Source organism: Dipteris shenzhenensis, chromosome 4 (assembly GCF_047967505.1).
Source record: "Dipteris shenzhenensis isolate YYH24624 ecotype China chromosome 4, Dip_SZ_1.0, whole genome shotgun sequence".
NCBI classification, from domain to species: Eukaryota; Viridiplantae; Streptophyta; class Polypodiopsida; order Gleicheniales; family Dipteridaceae; genus Dipteris; species Dipteris shenzhenensis.
This window is the reverse complement of record NC_141599.1, coordinates 34,582,423-34,605,119: the sequence shown is the minus strand read 5'-3', so window position 1 is coordinate 34,605,119 and position 22,697 is coordinate 34,582,423. Positions and strand designations below refer to the sequence as shown.

The 22,697-nt window shown below is 48.2% G+C and overlaps 1 protein-coding gene across 2 annotated transcripts in view; it reads right to left on the bottom strand.

Annotated features, from left to right (window-relative positions):
* Positions 1–22,697, bottom strand: part of LOC147902762 (calmodulin-binding transcription activator 3-like) — a 158,371-nt gene that overhangs the window by 33,990 nt on the left and 101,684 nt on the right. Inside the window, exons 9-11 of one of the 2 annotated variants that reach the window (XM_087373764.1) lie at positions 22,552–22,657; positions 21,942–22,422; positions 7,450–8,023 (exon numbers count right to left, since the gene is read on the bottom strand). In XM_087373764.1, the coding sequence (XP_087229890.1) occupies positions 7,450–8,023; positions 21,942–22,422; positions 22,552–22,657 (1,161 nt within the window). Of the gene's footprint in view, positions 1–7,449; positions 8,024–21,941; positions 22,658–22,697 lie in introns of both variants that reach the window. The other variant, XM_087373763.1, reaches the window with a different exon arrangement.

Genomic DNA, 22,697 nt, shown 5'->3' with positions numbered 1-22,697 from the left:
ATTGTATGGATTGGCAGCGGGATTGCATGTCAATTTTGACAAATCTAAATTGCTTCCCCTGAAACAATGTGACTGGCATTCTATTCTTTGGCCAGGTCAGGTGGTGCATTCCAAAGATGTAGTCAGACATTTGGGATATCCTATAGGATGGCATATCACCAGGAAGTAGCAGTTAAAATGGATCTTTCAAAGACTTCAACATAAACTGGAATATTGGAAAATTTCTACTTGGTCACTTCATGTCAGGCTCAGAATAGTACAGTCCATTGTAATGTCCTATGTCCAGTTCTTTTTGCCTTTGCTGCATTGGTCCTCCAGAGATATTTCAGCCTTTATGTATCAAGCTATGGAGATGTTATGGAGGACAAAAACTGCTATGAAAGCATTGAGACTGATGAAGATGGAAATGGTGTGCTCTCCTAGGATGCATGGTGGACTTAATATCCTCAATATAAGATATCATGTACTTGCAAGGAAGGCGACTATGCTCCATACTTTTTTCCGCCAACAACAGCCATGGACTTGTATGATAGCATCCATGTGTGTCAACATGAGGACTTCTACTTATGGTAATTGGACTACAGATCATTGGGAGGTTGTCATTGGGAGATTTGTAGGGAAGATACCTGGCTGTCGTTTCTCTACTGCTCTGATACTTGACTGGAAACCTCAAGAGAGGAAAACACACTGGGGAGACATGATACCGTTTGTCAAAAGCCTTTATGAAAGACATGGGAAGAGAAAATCAAGCACAATTACACTATCAAATCATCAAATGCAATTATAATTGAGGACGACCTGGGTAAAGGCCCGAAAAGCTAGATAATGCAAAAGCGTAGACATGCAAGGGCTAGTAGCGGAAACGTTGACCTAAGAAGGCAAGGAGACAAAGAAAATGCTTACCAAGCTTATGAATACGGCTCTAGAATGGCAGCTTAGTAGAATTGTACCAATCCGGGGGGGGAGGGGGGGGGGGGGGGGGGGGCTATAGCAAGATGGCAAAGAATTATCAGACGATCATGGTGAGTAGCCTAATGGAAAATCTATATGATGCTATCCTTGAGCAAAAAATCAAGGAGTGGGCAAGGGAACAAGGGGTCAGAGCATAGTCACATGAAAACTTGTTTCGTCTTGTTCGAAACCTCGAAATGCGAAACAGACGAAACGTTTCGAAATAGGACGAAACGCTCTCAACGAAACCTTTGTTTCGACCAAATCAAAATAAGCGTTTCTGCCCCGTTTGTTCTAGAATCCAAGGTGTTTATGTTTTGAATTTCCTTTTATTATCTTGACTTATATTTCTCTTTGTTCACTCTAACTTAAATATAACATATCTTTTTGTCCCTTATATTAAGTATCAATTCGAAACCTGTCCATTTCGTACGAAAAGCCGAAACGAAACGAAACAAAACTTGTTGAAACGACGAAACAAACGAAACATTTCTTGTGACTATGGGTCAGAGCACAATGCCAAGCAGGGTTTCATCCAAAACACTCGATATTTGATCATTTGGTGGCCATAAGAGCTGCAGTAGAAGGAGCATAACATAAGAAAAAGGTTGTCTATTGTTGCTTTGTTGATTTCAAAAAAAAGTTCGATACAATTCCATGTAGGAAGTTGTGGGAAAGGCTGGGAAAACTTCCAGTGTCTCTAGAGCTCAGATATCGACTCTACGAGACAATTTTAGCAAAGCTAGCACATTCCAAGAGAAAAGCTGTCATAAGTAGTGATATAGGGCTGAAGCAAGAATGCCTACTCTTACCAACACTTTTTTACCTCTCTATCGATGACTTGGAAGAGTGGATGAAAACACATAGCAAGGAGGATGTGCAAATTGCAGGCTACGCTTTGCTAGTGCTTATCTACACTGCTTATCTACACAACAATGTGGTATTCTTTGCAAAGAGCAAGCAAGCTACGCTTTGCTAATGCTTATCTACACAACAACGTGGTATTCTTCGCAAAGAGCAAGGAGAACTTGCAAGCACATTTAGATGTATTAAGAGAATTCTACAGGTGTTCGTGAATGCAGGTCAATATAAATAAGACAAAAATAATGGTGATTGGGACACGTAATAGACACGCGGATGTCACTTTTGAAGGAGAGCCCTTGGAAGCAGTCAACACATATAAATATCTAGGGCTGGATTTCACAGACAACTACAAATGGAATGCATGCGTGGAGAGGAGAATATTAGGTGTATTGTTTAAGGAATGCCTTGCCTATTGTTACCGGATTGAGGTTTCTGAAACACGTTGGAGTAAGAAGGTTATGACGTAAATAGGCCAAGTTAGTTATTCACTTATTGCTTGTAATGTGATTGTGAGAAAGAAGGATTGAAAGCATCATATGCAAGAAATCACATCCATTGAATTGGGAAATGAGAAGATTCCTATACACTATGCTTGTGCAAACATTAATCCTTTACGAATGCACAACTTGGGCACCAGGACTCTATAGAGTCTACTAGGAAAGAATAATTTATAATAGTGGAGTTAGGGTTAAGTCACAGATACCCCTAGAAGGGGAGGTAATGTGTCAATTCATGGCTTACCTCAACAAAGTTGAGAAGATGGACACCAATAGGATACCACACAAGGTGATGGAAGCTATGCAAAGTATAGGATGGCACAGGGAGGGGATGAAGAAGTGGATGGAATCATTTGCAGAACAGCTGCTGATATACCAGAAGATGCATGTGAAATTAGGGAGATAGTGACGCATGCTACAAAAGCTATGGTGAGGACAAAAAATGTAGTTCTGCAAATAGGAAACTAACTCAATGGACAGCTATGGGATGCAAAAATATCTCGGAGAAGATATATAACTATTTAAAAGGCATCTAATCTGCAAAACCAGAACTAGTTCACATGATCTAGAGGTGGAGAGGCAAGTGGGCAAGACCCAGAAACCCCAGAGAAGAAAGGATGTGCAAAATGTGCCCCACAGGGGAGGTAGAAAATGAGCAGCATGTACTCCTTAAATGTAAAGCTTACACACACATTAGAGAATGTTATGGGGACTGTAGAAATAACTTGCAAAAATCTGATGGAGCAGCCAGCAAAAAACTAGGGAGCTACATAAAACAAGTCTTAGAACACTGCAACAAAGTACTACAGCTAGCCCACAAGCTAGCTCCACATGTACTCACTACATAGGAAGTATTGTAATATCTAATTTCACTAGATGTAAGGGATCACTATTAATTAACACTGATCGCCAGTCCCATAGATCCTGAAGGGTCTCACGTGGACTTTAATAAAGTCATATCATACTCTCTCTCTCTCTCTCTCTCTCTCTCTCTCTCTATCATAGAAAATTCCTCCGCTTGAAGTCTCAGAGTCCCCTCACAGATCCACGTGTCTGGTCTGCATATACTTCAGCTCTATACGATGTTCCAGATCAGCCAGCCATCGATTTATCCCATACCCCTAGGCCAGCTTCATCTAGTCTCTTCACACCAGAGAGTGTCCGTGCAGCAGTCCACCGATTGAAGAACAGGAGAGCTAAGGATCATGATGGATTGCAAGCGGAGTATGTAATCCATGGGATTGATGCCTTAGATTTTGTTCTTTCCCGTCTCTTCAATGAGTCTGTTTGTACAAGCCTACCACAGTCCTGGTTAGGCAATACCATAGTACCTATCCACAAGTCGGGGGACCCTATGGAGCCGTCGAATTACAGGACCATCATGATTGGCCACGTTATGGCCAAGATCTATGCATCAGTTTTGGAAAGCCGTATAAATGACCATGCCGAGATGACAGGACTCAGAGCCAGAGGGCAGGCTGGATTTCGCAGGGATCATTCGACACTTGACCACATCCTCACACTCAGGGCACTGGTAGAGGAGGCGAAGTCACGAAGGCAATGGCTTTATTGTTGCTTCGTGGACTTCAGGAAGGCATTTGACACAGTTCCGCGATTCAGATTGTTTCAGAGGATTCGTCAGATGGGCTTCAGTGGAGAGATACAGTGGGCTATCATGGCTTTGTATGAGAGGGTCACTGGTCGGGTTCGGACACGTGAGGGGCTCTCAGAGGAGGTATGCAGCACGATTGGGGTGAAGCAGGGTTGCCCGCTCTCTCCTACTCTCTTTGGATTATATATTGATGAGCTAGAGATGTTTGTACAAATGACAGGCGGTGTGGGCTCTACTCTCTCAGGATCCTCCATTCCTATCCTCCTGTATGCGGACGATGTGGTTCTCATTTCCTTTACTGCTCAGGGCCTCCAGAGACATATTGAGGCACACCACAGGTTTTGCCAGGACAGGGGGTTGACCGTAAACCTTGGCAAGACCAAGGTTATGGTTTTCAACACCTCTGATCGTATTTACAGCACGGATGAGTTTTGCTTCACTTATGACGGACAGCCCATTGAGCTTGTTAGAGAGTACACTTATTTGGGGCCAGTTTTCAGGGGACCGGTCTTCACCATGACATATGCAGCACGAGATAGGATTAGTAAAGGGTATGCTTCGTTGGCTCATCTTGAGCGTCAGTGTTTTCAGTCCCACTTTCAACATCCCGATACGAAATCCTTGCTTTTTGATACATTGGTGAGACCAACTGCGATGTATGCAGCTCCTTTCTGGGCAGGAGACCTCGGCGCTGCAGATTGGAGACGAGTAGAGAGGTTACAGATCATCATGTTCTCTCGGCTCATTAGGGCCAAGGCTACAGTTCCGCACGAGATCATGCTAGCAGAGTTTGGAGCTACTCCCCTTGCATTGGATGCAACGTTTCAGTCGGTCATGTATTTGCACAGGGTTAGGGAGTTTGGAGACTCAGTAGCAGGCAGAGCTCGGTTGCCATGGTTAGCACTTGCATCTTCTATGGAGTTGGCACGATCTGGGGCCCGATACTGCTGGTACTTCAGACTCACTAGGTGGGCTCACATCTCTTGGACTAGACATGGATAGACTGCCTCCCTTCCGATACAGCATGGATGCCCCTCATCTCGAGTTGACTCGCCACGAGCTTAGCCAGGTCACGAGAGCAGACTTGCTGCAGCTTCATACGTATCGCACTTGGATTTATCCCACGCAGCTTCCGACGAAGATGGCCACATATCGTGACCACTTCCTTCGGATCTCAGAGGATGGGTTTGTCATTCCACTAGGCTATACAGGTATCCACATGTCCCACTCATTGAGGATTGCCCTTGGCCAGCTTAGAGTCTCTTCGTATCAGCTCGAGATAGAGGCTGGTAGGATGCGACGCATGGAGGATGGACGGCGACCAGGGAGAGACCAGGATCTGCCCTTGTTGCACCATGGGAGAGGTGGAGTCAGAGGAGCACTTCATTTGCAGATGCCCGCTATATTATGAGCTCAGAGGTAGATTCCACTGTCTCTTCACGGATGGCTTTGGACCTCTCTCACGAGTGATGGACTACGAGGATCAGCATTGCCTAGCTCTTTATGTCAGGGAGGCCACTATGCTTCGACGACACTACCTCAGAGACCATCAGCACAGACCGGAGCGTGATAGAGCCCAGCCTGATAGAGCTCAGGCACACGCTATACCAGAGGACAGAGACCAGGAGGAGCATGAGGAGGTCAGAGCTCACACAGGACACATGCCTCCACCCTATGGATGTACATATGAGATGGTTTGTAGATGCCGCAGGATCTTGTTACATAGGGGATGTACTCGCCGCTTCATCTCCAGACGATCCAGGATGATGGCAGCTTTTCGGAAGAGACTTACTCATGGAGATCTCGCCCCACCAGCCGCTCACCTCACCTTTGCTCAGAGTTGTACTCTCATAGCAGGAGGCAGAGTCGATGGACAGGATTTCCAGTATTATTTTGGTTCTCAGACTCCGTGACACCTGGACTTGTATCTTTGCATTGGCATATTGTACTCATCCCCCCATTTTGCACCCAGGGGCGGTTTTCTTGCATCTAGTTTACTTTGTCTTTAGGCTCAGATTTGACATTAGGTACTTTCACTTGCATTGTATTGCGTAGCAGTTAGATGATATTCGACGATGCCTCTTCTTTGTGGCACGTTGATTTTGTGCTATCTTATATGCAGAGTTCTTGATGTCCCATGGGCCCATTTTTGCCTTTAGTGGACAATAATACACTTTCTTTCTTTCTTTCTCTCTCTCTCTCTCTCTCTCTCTCTCTCTCTCTCACACACACACACACACACACAAGAAAAGAACCAAATAGCATCCCTCTTTGTGCTTGGTAACGAGCTTAAGGAGTCACGTGTCCACATACGTGCTTAGGTTACACTGCTGGAAGCGCATGATGATAATGAACATGGAATAGATGATATTGACATATGAAGGATATCCTCCATCAAAGGCAAGTATACTCTATTGAGGCATAGTGTGACAAACCCAAGGACACCCAAGTACCCAAGGCTATGGAAGTCTAATAGGAGTGATTCAGTAGAATTCAAGGTGCTTTAGGCCCTCATACTGGATTCTAGTTCCAATTATTTTCTTGGTTTCCACATATCATTTCGGTCTCCCGCAGACGTTAAAAAAGCTTTCTTTCTTTCTTTCTTTCTCCACACACTTTTACTACTTCTTTGGAATGCCTAATAGGTACATTTCTGACCATCCATATAACCTTGAATCATAGCCCCATCGAGCAATTTTCACCAGACCATGCATATGATATTTATGTTTCATGGTAACATTGATCAGCCCTTGATAATCAAAACATAGGCAAAACAACCTATTTTAGTGGTTCTTCAAATTATTTGTTATCCATCTTCCATTTTACCCGAAGGATTAGTAAGCTTTCCAAACCTGATATTCAAGGACCTTCATGAAGATCCTTTTCATATGGGAGATACTTGCCCCACTTTTTAATTTCAGTTAGCATATGAGTTTTTGCCAACCAAAGATGGAATTCTTTTTAGAATGCCACACCACCCCAAGAGTTACATGAGCTACCTTGTCAACTCAAATGGTGTGACCTTAACTCTATACGCTGTCAGATGTGCTCATTTTCAACGTAAATCTTTGATTAATTCGAAGCAAGACATCATGAGCTGCTGCATACCATTAATATATCCATTTTCTATTGTCTATAATATAAAGCTCATTAGTTGTAAGACTCTCGGCCTTGTGGAAATGGAATTATTTAGATAAGAGGGTGGCCTACTTATATCGTACTACTTGGATTATTCTTGGAATCTCATGCCATCCCAAGAGTTATATATATGCATGAGAAAGAGTTTCTCTAGTGTGGCCCCTGTTGGACTTCCACGATGCCACCTTAACTCTATATACCATTTGACGGGCTTGTTTTCAACTTGAACATTTAATCGACTTGGAGGTATATTTTTAATTGAAAAAACAATGATGCTACATTGATCTTGAAAAGACACACATCACATTTGTAACTAGAGGTTTCAGTAGACTAGAGAGAGATGAAGAGAAGATGAAATTCCCCACCCCCCAAAAAAACCAGACTTACTTGAATTTTAACCACATGCTGCTTTAAGCAAAGAAATTCCTTACGACCCTTCCAACCTCGGTACTTGCACTGGATCTGTGTCGCTGCAAGGTTCAGCTTCTCAGGCTGTCCACCAGCAGCTCTTTGAATTGCCTGTACAGCAGCAAAAGCCCGAGCATCCTCCTCGTTTCCATCTAAGCTTTCTTGCCTCTTTCTGAAAGAATATGCACGGAAAGCCACCTGTATGCGTGCTGCTGCCTGAGCTGCATTCCGGACAGCAGCAAGGGTGTCTTTCAAGGAAAGCTGATCCTCTGTCATGCCAGAACTTGCACATACGCTGTTTTTTTCTGAAAGAACTTCAACAGCCTTATCTTCAACCACTACTGTAGACACATTAGCCACTTCATTCTTATGTAAATTCAGAGAGGAGAGGTGGCTGGTCAAGGATGCCTCAGCAAGGTAGCCAGCAAGGCCACCATGCCCACTCCTTCCAGCCAGATCAGCTGCAATGCGTCCTGTTGGATCTGTAGGAGTAGGATCTGTGAGAGCACCGGGATCAGCACCAGCAGCAAGAAGCGATGCAACCACCTTTTCCCTGAGGATGGCAAAAGCAAAGCCGAATTTCAAAATAATAGAATAATAAGAGCGCTCTGCCTCTCCTTTTACCTTTTTTTTAGTATCCTTTTCTATGACTCCAAAACAGCTCGAATACTGCCGACTCGATTACTTTGCCCCCCTCCCCTCCCCCTTTTCGCAAAAAAAAAAAGAATAACCAAGAGCCATTCGAGAACATTAACAATATCAAAAGGTACATGGTTTTGATTATCAGGATACTTTTACTCCCACAGCTAACCACAATTCATAGTGTTTTGGCTTTAGCTGCCCAGGGAAGTTGGCCCGTGTTTCAGATGGATGTAAAATCTACCTTTCTGAATGGGGATCTCAAGGAGGACGTATACGTGGAACAACCACCAGGTTTTGTGATCCTCGGTTCAGAAGGTAAAGTCTATAAACTGAAGAAGGCACTTTATGGGCTGAAATAGGCCCCATGAGCGTGGTACCAGTGGATTGATGCCTACTTTTTGCAAAACAGGTTCAGGAGGAGCCGATCTGATGCAAATTTTTATATCTTTAGAGAAGGAGGCAGGTGTATGATCGTGGTCCTTTATGTGGAAGACCTTGTCATAACAGGGAACCATGAAGAGAAGATCTCACAGACAAAGCATTTGCTAGGAAGAGAGTTTGAAATGACAAACCTCGGACTGATGCATTTCTGTTTGGGGATTGAATTTTGGCAAGAGCCAAAACAGATCATCTCACAGCTGAAGTATGCTGGAGAGATACTGAAGGCATTTGGCATGGCTGAGTGCAAGACAATTGGCACCCCTATGGAGGTTGACGTGAAGCTCTCAAATGAGGATTCATCACCACTAGTGGATGAAGCAAAGTAATAAAGGCTTGTGGGTAGTTTGATTTACTTGTGCAACACGCGGCCGGACATCAGCTTTGCGACTGGTGTACCAAGCAGGTTTTCCAATAAGCCCCGGGAGAACCATTGGAGGGCGGGGATGTGGGTGCTGAAATACATCAAAGGCACACTTGATTATGGCATCACTTATACCAAGGGCAACATCTTGACCGGATTCTGTGACTCGGATTGGGCAGGAGACGTGGACAGTAGGAGGTCAGTGACAGGTTACTATTTCTCACTTGGATCTGGAGCTGTGTCATGGGTCAGCAAGAAGCAACCCACAGTTGCTCTTTCTTCTACCGAGGCTGAGTACAAATCAGCATGCTTTGCTTCTTGCGAGGCAGTGTGGTTGAGGAGGATTTTAGGGGACATGTGTGCAATGCAGAACAAGCCTACGCAGTTAAGCATGATGACGTTTATACAACCCTTAACCACGTACTAAGGCAATCTAAGAAAAAGTCATTGTGGTGCACAGTAATAGGTGATCTCTCAAAATGGACAACCAAACCATGGATGAGCAGTGTCGGATGTCTTGATATGCAGTTGCAGATACTCCAACTTATATGTATAATGTAGCTGAATGTGATGTAATCCTATAATAACAAAACAACATGTGGCCCAATTTGTTGAGTACATAATAGAGTCATGTATCTTGCTGAACTAATATCAACAACGAAACTGGTAAAGGCCGTGCCTTTCTTCAAATAGAACAAGGACTTCTAATTTGCCAATTGCATGATGCAGTCTATGATAGACGCTTACTATGTGTTAGATCTAGACCTTAGCAATTTGTACTAGTTAATTTGGGACAATTAGGCCAGTTAATCAGAGTATAACTACATGACTTTTAGTCCTACCTAGTCCTACACTAGGTTTACCTATTCCTTCACTTGTACTTTCACTTTATTCAATTATGAATCTGTGTATGTCAGCTTCCCTGCATCCAACAGTGGTATCAGAGCACATTCTGATCCTAAATCTACTGATCATCTCAGTCCATCATTCCAGCCCGGTCCGCAGCTCCAATTCATCGTACAGTCATTTGATTCAACCAACTTTGGGGTTTGATTTGCATACTTTTACGGTTAATATGGCAAGAAATGATGTGTTGGAATGCCTGCACCTCAAGGTAAGTTAGGCAGCACAAACTACACCATGTGGTCCTACATGATGCATCATGTGTTGGTTGCCAAGTATTATTGCAAGCTTTGAGGTTAGACCTCCATCACAAGTCCTGCCACTACACCTGACACTATGGGTGGTGGCAATGCAATTGATTCTTCAACTTCTAGCACTATGCTATTATGTCGCCAGTCAGGAATGGGCAAGATGGGATGGCAGAGATGCACAGGCTCATGCTTTAATTACATTGTCAGTTAAGAGGGTTATAACTCCTTACATTAGGTCTAAAGGAGCATGGTCGAGAGAGGGAGAGAGAGAGGGTAGGCTAGGGAGAGAGGAAGTGAAACTCAAAAGGAGACATAATGAAATGGAAATGAAATGACTAGAGCAATGAACAAAAATGAGAGTATTCACATGTAGACCAAAGAGCTTGTAGCTTGATACTTGATTGATTTGACACTAGACAAGTACAGCTCTAATATAAGAGCACACACACACACATATGAACACCTAAGCATATGAGATAACTCCCAATATGACACGTGGCATCCATAGGACACACTAGACTAGAACTCACACTAGAACACACCAAACTGACTCAACTTGGCTTCATATTCTAACATCCCCCCATGAAGGCAAGGTGAGAGACTACTGGAATGGAACCAAGGACAGAACATGACAATGATGGTATCTACTAATTTGTGCAATGTATGAACTAGACATGGCTCTCATGCTAACTCTGAGGCTGAAGTCTGAGCATGGTTCAGAGGTCAGACTGAGCACTCACATGGCTTTACGTCCCAAACATGACTCAGAGGCTCATGTCTCAGCATGGATGCATGAACAACTCAGAGATCTAGAAGACCAAAGCACCAACATCCTGGAACTCATAAACCAAGCCTGATAACTAGACCCTATCAATGCCAATACATGGCTCCTACAGTACATCCCCCTCTTGACTCCAGGGACTAACTAGAAACATGGAGTCACACACCATAAAAGAAATACATCATTTAAGGAGGATAATCCAAGGCAGAGGACCTTTATTGACTCATTTTAGAAGGACTACTCAAGGCAGAGAGCCTTTAACTCAAACATATAAAAAATATAAAAGATTTCATTCATTTGATGCATAGCAAGGGCAGAGAACCCATGAGCCCGAAGTAGCTACCGCACAAGAGTGTGCATATCCTGATGCAAATAGGTATGTCGGTGAAGAACCAGGCGAGAATGCCCTCGAATCATGTGTTGATGAAGGCCATAGGAGCAGCTACCAAGGGAGATCACGTCATGACTCTCAATGTGCCGATCGAACAGTCACCGAATGCACAGAAGAGGCTCAAAAAAATGAGCGAAAGTGCTCAAGGGAGCTGCCCAGTTGAAGATGCAAATCATGGGCAGCTCAAATCAGATTCGTGAGCACCAACAAATCGGGGGCACCTACGAATCGGGAGCAAAGTGAGGACAGCTTAGCTCAATGGTTCATGTGCATTTGGAGAGGCAATAAGTAGCAGAGATGGTGCACCAATCGAAGCAGTCACCGAAGTGTACCGAGATCAAAGAAATGATATTTGATTGTTCGGGACGGTCAAACACCGCAATGTCGCAATGTCGGAGATGACAAGGTGTGAAAAGAGTGTTCCCCGCTGTCGGAAGCCTCAAGTCAATGTACCGGAGTTGTGTCGGTACACTCGAAATGACTTGTGGGTAAGCTCGGGAAGCTCAAATCACTGTTGGAGGTCATAGGAGTCTAGATCTGAGCAAAAAATGCCAAAACACAGCCTAAAACTACTCGGAATCGCCTTCTGACAAGTTGTACGGACTCCTGGCACTGTCGCACATCGACCTGCAGAGGTCCGTATAGGCATCTATAAAGCTGTACGGTCATTTATGTTTGGGCAGTGCCAAAATGTCAAAAAACATCGAAATCGGACCTCAAAAGGTCAAAAAACAGCCACTGGACTGCTCCAAAACAAGTTTCTGGCAACCAACAGACGAGGAATGTCCGCCAATGCTGAGGGAGAACCACGAACTGATGCGGGAGTGAGCTGAACTCACAAACGAGGACCACGAGCAATCACTAGGACACTCGAGTACTTGATGGCGATGAACCATCACGAGGCTAAGGGAAGGGAGGCTCTACCTTAGAGGAGAGGGGAGCTTCCATTTGCGGGCTTCTCTCATCCTCTAGATAGAGCAAGAAGAAGGGGAAGGTAGGAAGGGAGGCTCTGATACCACATGAAGGAACATGGTGGAGAGAGGGAGAGAGAGAGGGTAGGCTAAGGAGAGAGGAAATGATACTCAAAAGGAGACATAATGAAATGGAAATGAAATGACTAGAGCAATCAACAAAAATGAGAGTACTCACATGTAGACCAAAGAGGTTGTAGCTTGATACTTGATTGATTTGACACTAGACAAGTACAGCTCCTGGTAAGGGCTTCAAGAAGTGCTTGTGTGTAACAGCTCCTGCGAGCCCTCCTCCTCCTCGCCATTGCGTCTACCTCCCCCTGTCTCCCTCTTCCGCCCGTCGCCTCGCCATCGCCTCTTCTCTCCCCCCCAACCCCCGCCCCTCGCGCACATTTGCTTCTCCCTCTCCGTCGCCATCTCCTGATCGAGCTCGCACAAGCTGCCTCTCCCCCCCCGTTCAGGGCCTCGCCGCGCTCAGAGTCTCCTTCAGCACGTCGCTGCCGCCGCCGCCTGCTCGTAGCTCAGGTGCCTCCCCGTCCAGTTGCTCGAAGCCCGCCCAACTGCTCGTTGCTTCGCCCAGGTGTTCGAGGATCCCAGCTCGCTGCAGTTCGAGTGGCAACCCGTTTGCTGCCTCGACGACATCTCCCCCTGGCTTGGCCTTGCTCGGTTGTAGGAGTCGCCTCGTTGTGAGCCTCGTTCCCTCATCCACCCCCAGGCTCCACCTCTCGTCTAGCTCTCCTTTTCGGTGGCAGCCTCTTCCTCGTTAAAGTTCGCGCAGTTTGTCTCTGCGGTATGGCGGCTCCCTGCCCGGAACCGGAGGCCCAGCCGGAGCCCCCCTCTCCAGTAGCCTACCGCGTGATTCTGACAGAGCAGTAGTCTTCCCTGGTAAAACAGGCTACCAATGACTTTGCCCACACTTCAGTTTATGGTAGAGTCATTGGACACTCTCCCTCTAGGCCAGCCATCAGGGATTGGCTACAATCCACCCTTATGCTAGAGGATAGCCACATCGAGGAGGTGGCCCTTATGGGAAGGGGCATCTTCTGGCTCAAACTCTCCACTGCGAGCAACCTGATTGCTAGTTCCCCCACATCTGTGGATGGAAAGATCATCATGATAGTCCCTTGGTACCAAGGATTCAGCGCAGCGGACTTTGATGCTCGTTTCCGCATACCTCGCCACCAAGTGACGCTAGTATTTCCAGGCCTTGCTGCTAAGTTGCGACCGATAGTCAGGGACCTGGGTTCCCACTTTGGTTGGGTGATGCATGACACTTTTGTTGACGCAGCTGCTGCGGCAGGAGCTCCCAGAGTCCGTGTGGCTGTGGTAGATCCTGCGTCCCTCCCTGCAGAGATCGAGGTTGTGACAGATGCTGGCAGCATTACTCAAAGCATGGTGGTCACAGGACAGCCAAGCCAGTGCCTGCGTTGTCATGGCTTTGGGCACCTGGCTGCTGCTTGTCCACGCTTCTCCAGCCCCTCTCGGCCCCCCCCCGCCCCCTCCCCCGTAGCCCCCTCCCCCCCCAGGCAGCCACGCCAGGCAAAGCAGAGGCAGCAGGAGTCCAGTCCAGAGGTGGTTGGTGGCTGGACCGAGGTCAGAAGGAAAAGGGGAAAGAATAAGAAGACTTCTGACAAAGGCAAGGAGGCACAGGATACCCAGCCTGCAGCAGTGCCTTAGAGACCTGACAGGCAGCTGCCCAAGGTCTAGGGAGAGCTTCTTCTTCGTCTGTTACCCGCCCCCTGCAGCTTCAGGTCCCCCTTTCTCCCTATCCCCAGCCCCCCCTCACCCAGCCCCAGCCCCTACCCCAGCCGCAGTCCCCTTCTACCGCCCCTCAGCCTCAACCCCCGCCTCTTCCCATTCAGCCCCAGCCCCAGCCCCATCCCCCCCCCCGCCCCTCTCAGCTCTCCCGCAGCGTCAGCTTCACCGGTGGTATCTCAGCCGCGTGCAGCTCCTACTCTCCCATTTCCGTCCCCCCTGCTAGTCGCTTCAGTGGAGTCAGTGTCTCCTACCCCGCACCTTCCTCCCCCCTCCTCACTGGTAGGGCACCCCGAGACTGCACCACCCCAGGAGCAGCCTTCCTTGTCTGCTAGCCCGACCCCCTCAGTTGCAGATTCTGGCGGGCCTCAGCTCCAGGAGAAAGAGCTCCCTCGCGACTTCTACAGGTCCGGTCCCTGGGATTACTTGGATGTGGCCGACCTCGGGAACTTCCCAGCTTGCCTTGACATCAGTATCTTCCTGCTCCACAAAGGGGCGGATGGGAAGATCGCAGCCTTGGCCCCGAGGGATGGACCCAGCTTTGCCTTCACTTTTCTCAGCGACGGCACCGAGAGTTGGACAGACGACTCGATCTGGGAGGCTCTCAGAGAGCAGACACACGCTCAGATTAGCTCCTGGATAGGCCCGACGGGTGGACAGCTTCTCGAGACCCAGTGGTCCGAGGGTGACGTGCGCCTGCGGTGGCGATGCGTCGCCAAGCGTTTCAAGTTGATTGTGATCCTCAGGCCCCCTCTGCCTTGGCTCCTCCCACAGGATGTCAGAGTCTGGACAGCACAGAAACTTCGCACCTTCTATGGGATGACAACCTCAGAGATCTCAAGCTGGCTCGAGAAAGCGTTCGTCCATGGCACCAAAGGCCTCACGCCTTTGCTAAAAGTTTTGAAGAACGGGCAGGATGACCCCGCCTCCCCCTCAAAACCCTCACAGAAGCATCTGCGCCTTCATTCCGAACAACCACCCTCTTCATCGACCTCGGCCGCGAGCAGACAGTTGTTCGCAGCCTACCAGTCCTCGCCATGAGCTTACACTTTGTTTCCTGGAATGTGAACGGGTTTCATTCTTCTGGCAGCCGTGGTCCTAGGAAGCTTATCTTGAGACGGGAACTTCAACCAGCAGTGATTGGTCGCTTGGATATGCTCCTGCTCCAGGAGCATAAGCTTTCAGTGGCTCATACCAGTAGTTGCGGGAAGATCCTCCCTAGGCGATCTCACACTTATTGGGAGCCCTCGATCGGTGAACAGGGGAGGAGTGGCGGTGTCTGCACGTCCCTCTGCGAGTCAATTACCCAGGGAGTTTTTGACCATGGTACGTTGATCCCAGGCCGTGCGCTGTGGATTGGCCTAGAGTTGGAGGGCTCCAGAATAGGAGTCCTCAACATTTATGCACCCACAGATCTCCGACGCAGAGCCACCTTCTAGAGGACACTTACAGAGCTTCTCCCAGACATGGATTCGTGGATTGTTGGAGGTGACTTCAACAATCTTGAGACCATGGAGGACCAGCAGGGCAGAGGACCAGAGTTTACAGGCATAGCTCAGGCAGAGCAGACCGCTTGGGACTCCTTTCTCTTTGCGATAGGAGGGAGGGACAGCTGGAGAGACCCATCCTTTCGCCGATGGCAAGGGAGCTTGGACTTCTCGTGGGGTTTCCGCAGGGAAGGGGGCAGACTCCTGGAGAGATTGGACAGATTTTATGTCAGTGATTGGGCCATCGGCAAAGGTGGTCAGGTGGGTGTAGTGCCAGGGACGATGCTCCTCCGACCACGCGCCAGTGCTTTTGACACTAGACTCGGGAGCTCAGTCCCTTGCCCCCCGTTCGTGCAGGATTCCTGATTCCATCTTTTCTAGGGAGGAGGTGCGCAGTTGTATCGGTAGCCTTTGGGACAGAGATTGGGGCGAGTGCGAGGATCTGGTAGAGACGGTGGCTCAGGCCCTGCAGGAGTCCAGCCAGATTTGCTAGCTAGCATCCCTTCAGGTTCGTCAGGAGTGGTGGGGCAGAGAGAGAGCTCTTCGTAGGGACCTCGCCTCCATTCAGCGGCTCCAGCAGGCAGCTCCAGGTTCGGAGGAGCTTCGTAACCAGGCCCTTTGAGCCAGAGCCCTTCTTGAGGAGACTCTCCTTCGCTCGGAGTTTTCTTATCACGCCTCCCTTTCCTACTGGGCTAGGAAGGGAGACAAGATGAGCAGAGAGTTCTTGAGGACACATGGTCAGAGGGCGGCGGGAGACTAGATCCGGAGTCTAAGGACAACGGAGGGTCACATCACTACCGACCAGGAGGAGGTCATGGGGTTGGCTACCGACTTCTACAGGACTCTTTTCCAGCAGGAGCAGCTTGCCCCCCGTACCAGACGTTCCCACGAGGAGGTGTGGAGGCACACTCCGGCCCTTGTTTAGCCCAGCATGCAGACGACGCTGATGCCCCCGTTCACCACCGTCGAGATGCAGGAGGCTTTGATGGCTATCGATGGGCAAAAATGCCCTGGTGAGGATGGGCTCTCTAGAGCTTTCTTCACTTCATTCTGGGATCAGATCGATCAGCCCCTCCTTGCAGCTCTCCAGAAGATTTTCAGCAGCGGACATATGCCAGAGAGCCTCTCTTCGGGATTGATCTGCCTCATCCCGAAGGGGGGAGATCGGCAGGAGATCCGTCAGTGGCGCCCGATCACTCTCCTCACCACTGCCTACAAAATCCTTGCCAAAATGATCAGCGCCAGAGTTCGGCCACTACTTCCTGACCTCATCCATGACACTCAGACAGGCTTTGTCCACGATCGCAGTATTCTTGATAATGTCTTCACCTTCTTAGAGGCGACGGAGTGGGCTCAGCACAGCGGGCTTCACTTAGCCATCCTACTTCTCGACTTTGAGAAGGCTTACGATCGAGTGGACTGGTCCTTCCTGGAGGGTACTTTGGAGAGACTTGGATTCCCAGTGGGATGGATTCAGGGTATCTCAGCGTTATACAGGACAGCTTCCAGCAGGGTCATCATCGGCGGCAGGATGGGAGAGCGATTTCGTTTGGAGAGATCAGTGCATCAGGGTTGCCCACTTGCTCCTTACCTGTTTCTCTTCTTCGCCGAGGCAATGACGCACTATCTTCGAGCTAGGACGATAGGGATTCGGGGTGTTCGCCTTCCCATCAGGGAGGACACTGAGCTCCTGGACTCGGAGTATGCAGATGACACGGTGCTGTATGTTCAGGATGATGAGATGACGCTGGAGAGGGTGAGGCTGGCCTTAGAGGTCTTCTGTTCGGCAGCCGGTGCGAAAATCAACTGGAACAAATCAGTTGGTATTCTCACAGACCCAGGGGCCCGCTCACAGTGGGGGAGGTTTTTGGGTTTCAGATGGATCCCGCGACTAGATATCTCGGTTTTCAGGTTGGCCTGGACATCACGCCAGCTCAGCAGTTTCTCCCAGTGCTAGATTCCATACGACGGAAGCTGGCTTTTTGGAGCACTGCTAAGCTCTCTCTTGCAGGTCGTGCCCTTGTGGTCAATCAGGTTCTCCTGGCCACGGCCTGGTATGTGGCCTCTTGTTGGTGCTTCTCGCGGTCTTGCGTGGCATAGCTCAAGAGGATGGTTCGAAATTTCCTATGGTCCGGAGGGGATGGTCTCAGAGATACCAGAGCAAGGGTAGCCTGGCAGACAGTCATTCTTCCGCAGGCGGAGGGTGGCTTGGGAGTCATTGATCCAGAGCTCCAGAGTCAGGCCCTGCTGGGCAAGTTAGTTATCTGCGGTTTGACCCCGAGGGGGCAAATGTGGATGTTGCTACTTCAGCAGGGGATCAGTTCTTGCACCCCGCGCAGAGGAGGAGAGTGGCTACCGTCCCTCAGGTGGATCTTCACCTCTGCACCACTTACCCGCCCCCGCTCCCCGCTCATTCGTAGCCTGCTCACGATTTGGAGGCGACGTCGTCTCAGCCTCATCCAGTCGCCTCTTATCAGTAAGGAGGAGATCAACCGCCAGCCGCTCATCTGGAACGGTCAGGTCAGAGATGTCTCGGGCCTTCAGCTGGGGGAGAGGTCGCATATCTCGTGGGATGGCTGGATGCGGGGGCCCGCTCGGTCCCTTCGAGTTTGGAGGGACACTTACAGACACTTGGAGACAGCTGCACTAGCAGCCGCAGCTGGGGGCGTCCGTGGAGCTCAGGCGAGGCGTACAGAGATAGATGGAGCGATTCCTGCTGGATGGATGGTACCACCGGAGATTCAGACCCTCATGCCTGGTGATGCCCGTTGGCTTGGACAGTTCACCCCCCGTGGCATCCCACTAGTTGTCGCAGGTCGGCTAGACGACACCTCTGTCTCCTTCTTCGCCATTTTGGGTGACGGCCGACTCAGGAGAGAGGGTGCGCTCATCGACCCCCTTCTCTCGTGGCAGAGGGTTCGTGTCGTAGGCCTCGTGGGGAAGGTTTGGCAGGTCGATCCTAGAGTAGAGCAGGATCAACTGCAGTTGTGGCGTCTCTGGCTTTGGGAGGGGCGGGCCCTTTCAGAGCTTGACTGGGACCCAGGAGAGTGGAGATGGCCAAAGGTTGTGGCAGAGCAGGGGCCGACCCCTTTCTTCGCTTACAGTACGAAACTCGGCAGGAGCGTTCTCGGGAGAATGCAGAGCAGACCGCCCACCCAGCAGCCCAGTTGGTATGCTCAGGGTAATTCCAGGCTATTTCTGCAGGCCTTCTGGAAGGCCTTGTGGGAAAGTTGGCGGCCGCGGAGGATTTCCTACTTCCTTTGGCTACTCGCCCACAAGGGACTTCCAGTGGGGAGCTGGTTGCGGCAGTTTGGTCAGGAAGGACTCTGTCAGTTTTGTCATGAGGACGAGGAGTCACCAAAGCACTGCCTATGGAGCTGCACTCGCGCCCAGGACGTGTGGAGGAGAGCCTTCGGGATCCTTACTCGTGCAGCACCGGAGTTAGGTTTGATCACTTGGGGCGCGTTCTGCTGGTGCAGCACCATACCTGGCTATCACCAGATGTTCGAGGCAGGCCCGCAGGACCCTATGTTCCTCATCACCCAGGGGACTTGGGGGCCGCTTGAGGGCATCCCGCAGCACTTGGCAGAGGTGGACACAGGATCTCAGGTGAGGCAGCCAGTCTGGGAGATTATTAGCAGCATCGTTGGATGGCACATTTGGACCTCGCGCTGCGCGCAGATCCTCGAAGGTACCTCCCCCTCGACTGCCCAGGTCATGGCCGACATGTGGAGCGAGATTATCCACACGCTCAGAGGTCAGTGGGACCAGATCCAGGGGGACTCCCAGGCCGGCCGGGAGAAGCGGAGACGTTTCCTCCGAGATTGGGATACGCAGGGCCTCTTCTTCAAGCATACATCTCAAGGCCTTCAGTGGCGCTACTCACCGCCTCTCTGGCATTTTATTCACACCCGCCTGATCCCTCCGTGAGAGAGAGCTTTTTGATTCCTCTTAGGGCTGCGTCCGATTTGTGAATGCAGCCCCGTCAGCTGCAAAACTGACCCCATGTATTCTTGTTTTCTCGAAGTAATATAATTAGCACTGTTTTTTCGAAAAAAAAAAATAGACAAGTACAGCTCTTATATAAGAGCACACACACACATATGAACACCTATGCATATGGGATAACTCCCAATATGACACATGGCATCCATAGGACACACTAGACTAGAATTGACTCAAGTTGGCTTCATATTCTAACAAGGTCTACAAAACAACAAAGGATGCTTGGGATAAATTCGCCTCTATATATCAGATCCGCAAGTTGCATACTTGAGAACGTAGTTGGACGCCTTGAAAATGGATAAGTGAGAAAGCATGGATGCATATTCGACCAAAGTCAAGAAAGAGTTAGCCAACATTGATGAAGTTGTGTCACATCGTCACATTGTATCCACTACACTTAGCGGACTTCCTAACTCCTATCAAGGGTTTGCAACCACTTTGAGGTTGGTGGCAATGGACAATCTCAACCACTATACCTTTGATCAGCTTGTCACTTTTGTGTTGTAGGAAGAGCATATCCGTGAAAATCGAAATGGTTTGCTGCCCATAATAAAGGTGATGGAAAGATAGCAAAGTCATGTGGGAAAGTGAAGAATAATTCCGGTAACACTTATGATGCAAATAGAAATACAGACAAGAAAAAGAAACGATGCAACTATTGCAGAAATCAAGGGACATGACATTTTGAAATGCAGAAAGCGCATTGGACTAGAAAAAAATAAGTGCCAATCTAGCCTTTCAATTACCGATGCTTCGTCATCACATGCGCAGAATGAATCAACAAATATTGCTCATCGTAACTGGGCTTTTTGTTGGACATCCTAGCCTCATCTAGATCAACATCTGGTAGAGGATAGAAGCAAGACAACAGCAAGATACTAAAGCAAAAATTGCAACGGGGCCTTGCACCCACTTCACGCATTACTATTGTCAGATGTGTCATTGCTATTGCAGTCAAGTGCATCAACTGGATATCAAAACCGCTTTCCTTCATGGAGACTCGCATGAGGAGGTGCCTATCACTCAGCCTCCTGGTTTTGAGATCAAAGGATCTGAAAGTAAGGTTTGTCGTTTGCACAGTCCTCTATGGTTCATCCAGGGCTCGGTATGCCAAGATACATGCTCATCTTCTAAGACTCGGTTTTCAAAACAGTCCTACAGAGAGCACTCGTTATGTCCACAAGCGCGATGCAAACTTACTGATTTTAATACTATATGTTGATGATATGCTTTTGACTGGACCTTCTACTCAGTTTTGCAGCAGTCGTTTGAAATGACAGATTTGGGCCAGCTTCACAACTATCTTGGAATTTAGTTTGCTCCTGTTGTGGGGGATATTATGATGAGTCAATCCAAATACATTGGATAGCTCTTATACAGATTTCAATTTGACGATTGTAAGCCAGTTTCTGCACCTTTGGACCTGGTTTCTGTTTCTCATTGGAAGATGCTACTGACCCTTTTGATGCCACCCTCTATCAACAGGCTGTTGGATGCTTGATATTTTTGTGTCACACAAAACTTGATCTCCAGTATGCTGTTTCCCAGTTGAGCGGATTCTTGCAAAATCCCACTACACGGCATTGGCAAGTAGTGAAATGTGTATTCCAATACTTGAAAGGCACCCAAGCCTTGGGCTTATTTATGGGTACAATTCTTCACTTACTTTGCATGCATTTATCAGAGTGACTGGGCACGATGTTACAACTCTAGAGTGTCACATACTGGCAACTTCTTGGAGCTTCATGTATTTCTTGGTTCAGCAAAAAGCAGGCTACAATTGCTACCTCTAGCTGTGAAGCTGAGTACAAGGCAGATTTTATAGCTCCAGTGGAATGTATCTAGCTCCGAAAACTACTTGCAGCTACCTCTAGCTGTGAAGCTGAGTACAAGGCAGATTTTATAGCTCCGGTGGAATGTATCTAGCTCCGAAAACTACTTGCAGATCTTAAGTGTTTTAGCCATTGAGCACAATCCAGTGTTTCATGCACACACGAAGCACATTGAAATTCATTATTATTATGTCAGATAATGACTGACAGCAGGAGATATTCAATTGTCTTACGTTCCGCGCAAGACAGTTTGGCATATATCTGCAACAAAGCGCTACCACGACCCAAGCTTGAAGACTGTCATCCCTCTACTCCCATAGGTTGCGATATCCTTTTGGATGAGCAGGTGCAACCATACCATAACCTCTGAGATGTTTTCAGAGTCCTTCAGCCATACCATGGAGGGAGGTTTGTTAGATCTAGACCCTAGTATGTCCTTGAAGGCCTAGTACAGTCCTACACTAGGGTTAGCTAGTACTTCAATTTACTATTAGTTTATATAATTCTGCAATCTACGTACATGTTGTTGTCTCCAGCTTCCCTGCAGAAGAAGCAAAGTCAGCAGATAAATTCCGAAATTATCAGTGCTGCCTTCTATAGAACGATCAGTTGAACACCAGTTATTCAATACACTACCTGAGAGGAGCCTACCTGCCACAATACGCACCCCAGTGTAGGGCGGTCCACCCATGTGCATCACGGAAATTGATCCCAGTGCCAGCAGCTAATATAGGAGAGATCGCCCACTCATAACCAAGTGCAGCTGCCATATGCAAAGCCGCAAGGCCATTGTCATCAAGAATTGTGGCCCCTTTGGGATCCTGTGATTTTCTGACAAGCCACCCCTGAAGTCGGGACTTTAAAAGTGCCTGCAATAGCTTATCCTTCACATCCTCAAAGGGTCCTCCTTTCTCCTTGACACTTTCCTCTATTTGGGTCCAAACATCGTTGTTTCTCAGGAGAGAGCCTACTCTGTCCATCAGCCTTCTAGTTTTGTGTGCTTGATCAAAATCTTTCTGTCCATCAATTGCCAATAAGTCATCTTCCGAAGACGAAAGCAGACGTGCAAATCTGATCTGCAACAGCATCTCTTGTTCTTTGTCAACTGCATGTTTGTCTTTTGCTGATTCTCCTGCAGAGCTGGAAACTTTACTACGATATTCAAACTCCCTGATTTCACTACAAGAGACTCTATCTTTAGATGTCACATAAAAAGATACTCTTCCTGGCTCATGAACAGGAGCTTTGCAACGTAAGGTACCAGATTGTAAAACCTCTGCTGGAACTTCAACCCCTCCAAAAATGCAACACCATCCTGTATCTATAGAATTCTGTGAAGCATCCAGGAAAGTAACGCTAACAATAACCTGGAAAAGTTTAATAAATGCTTTCTATTAATAACAAACA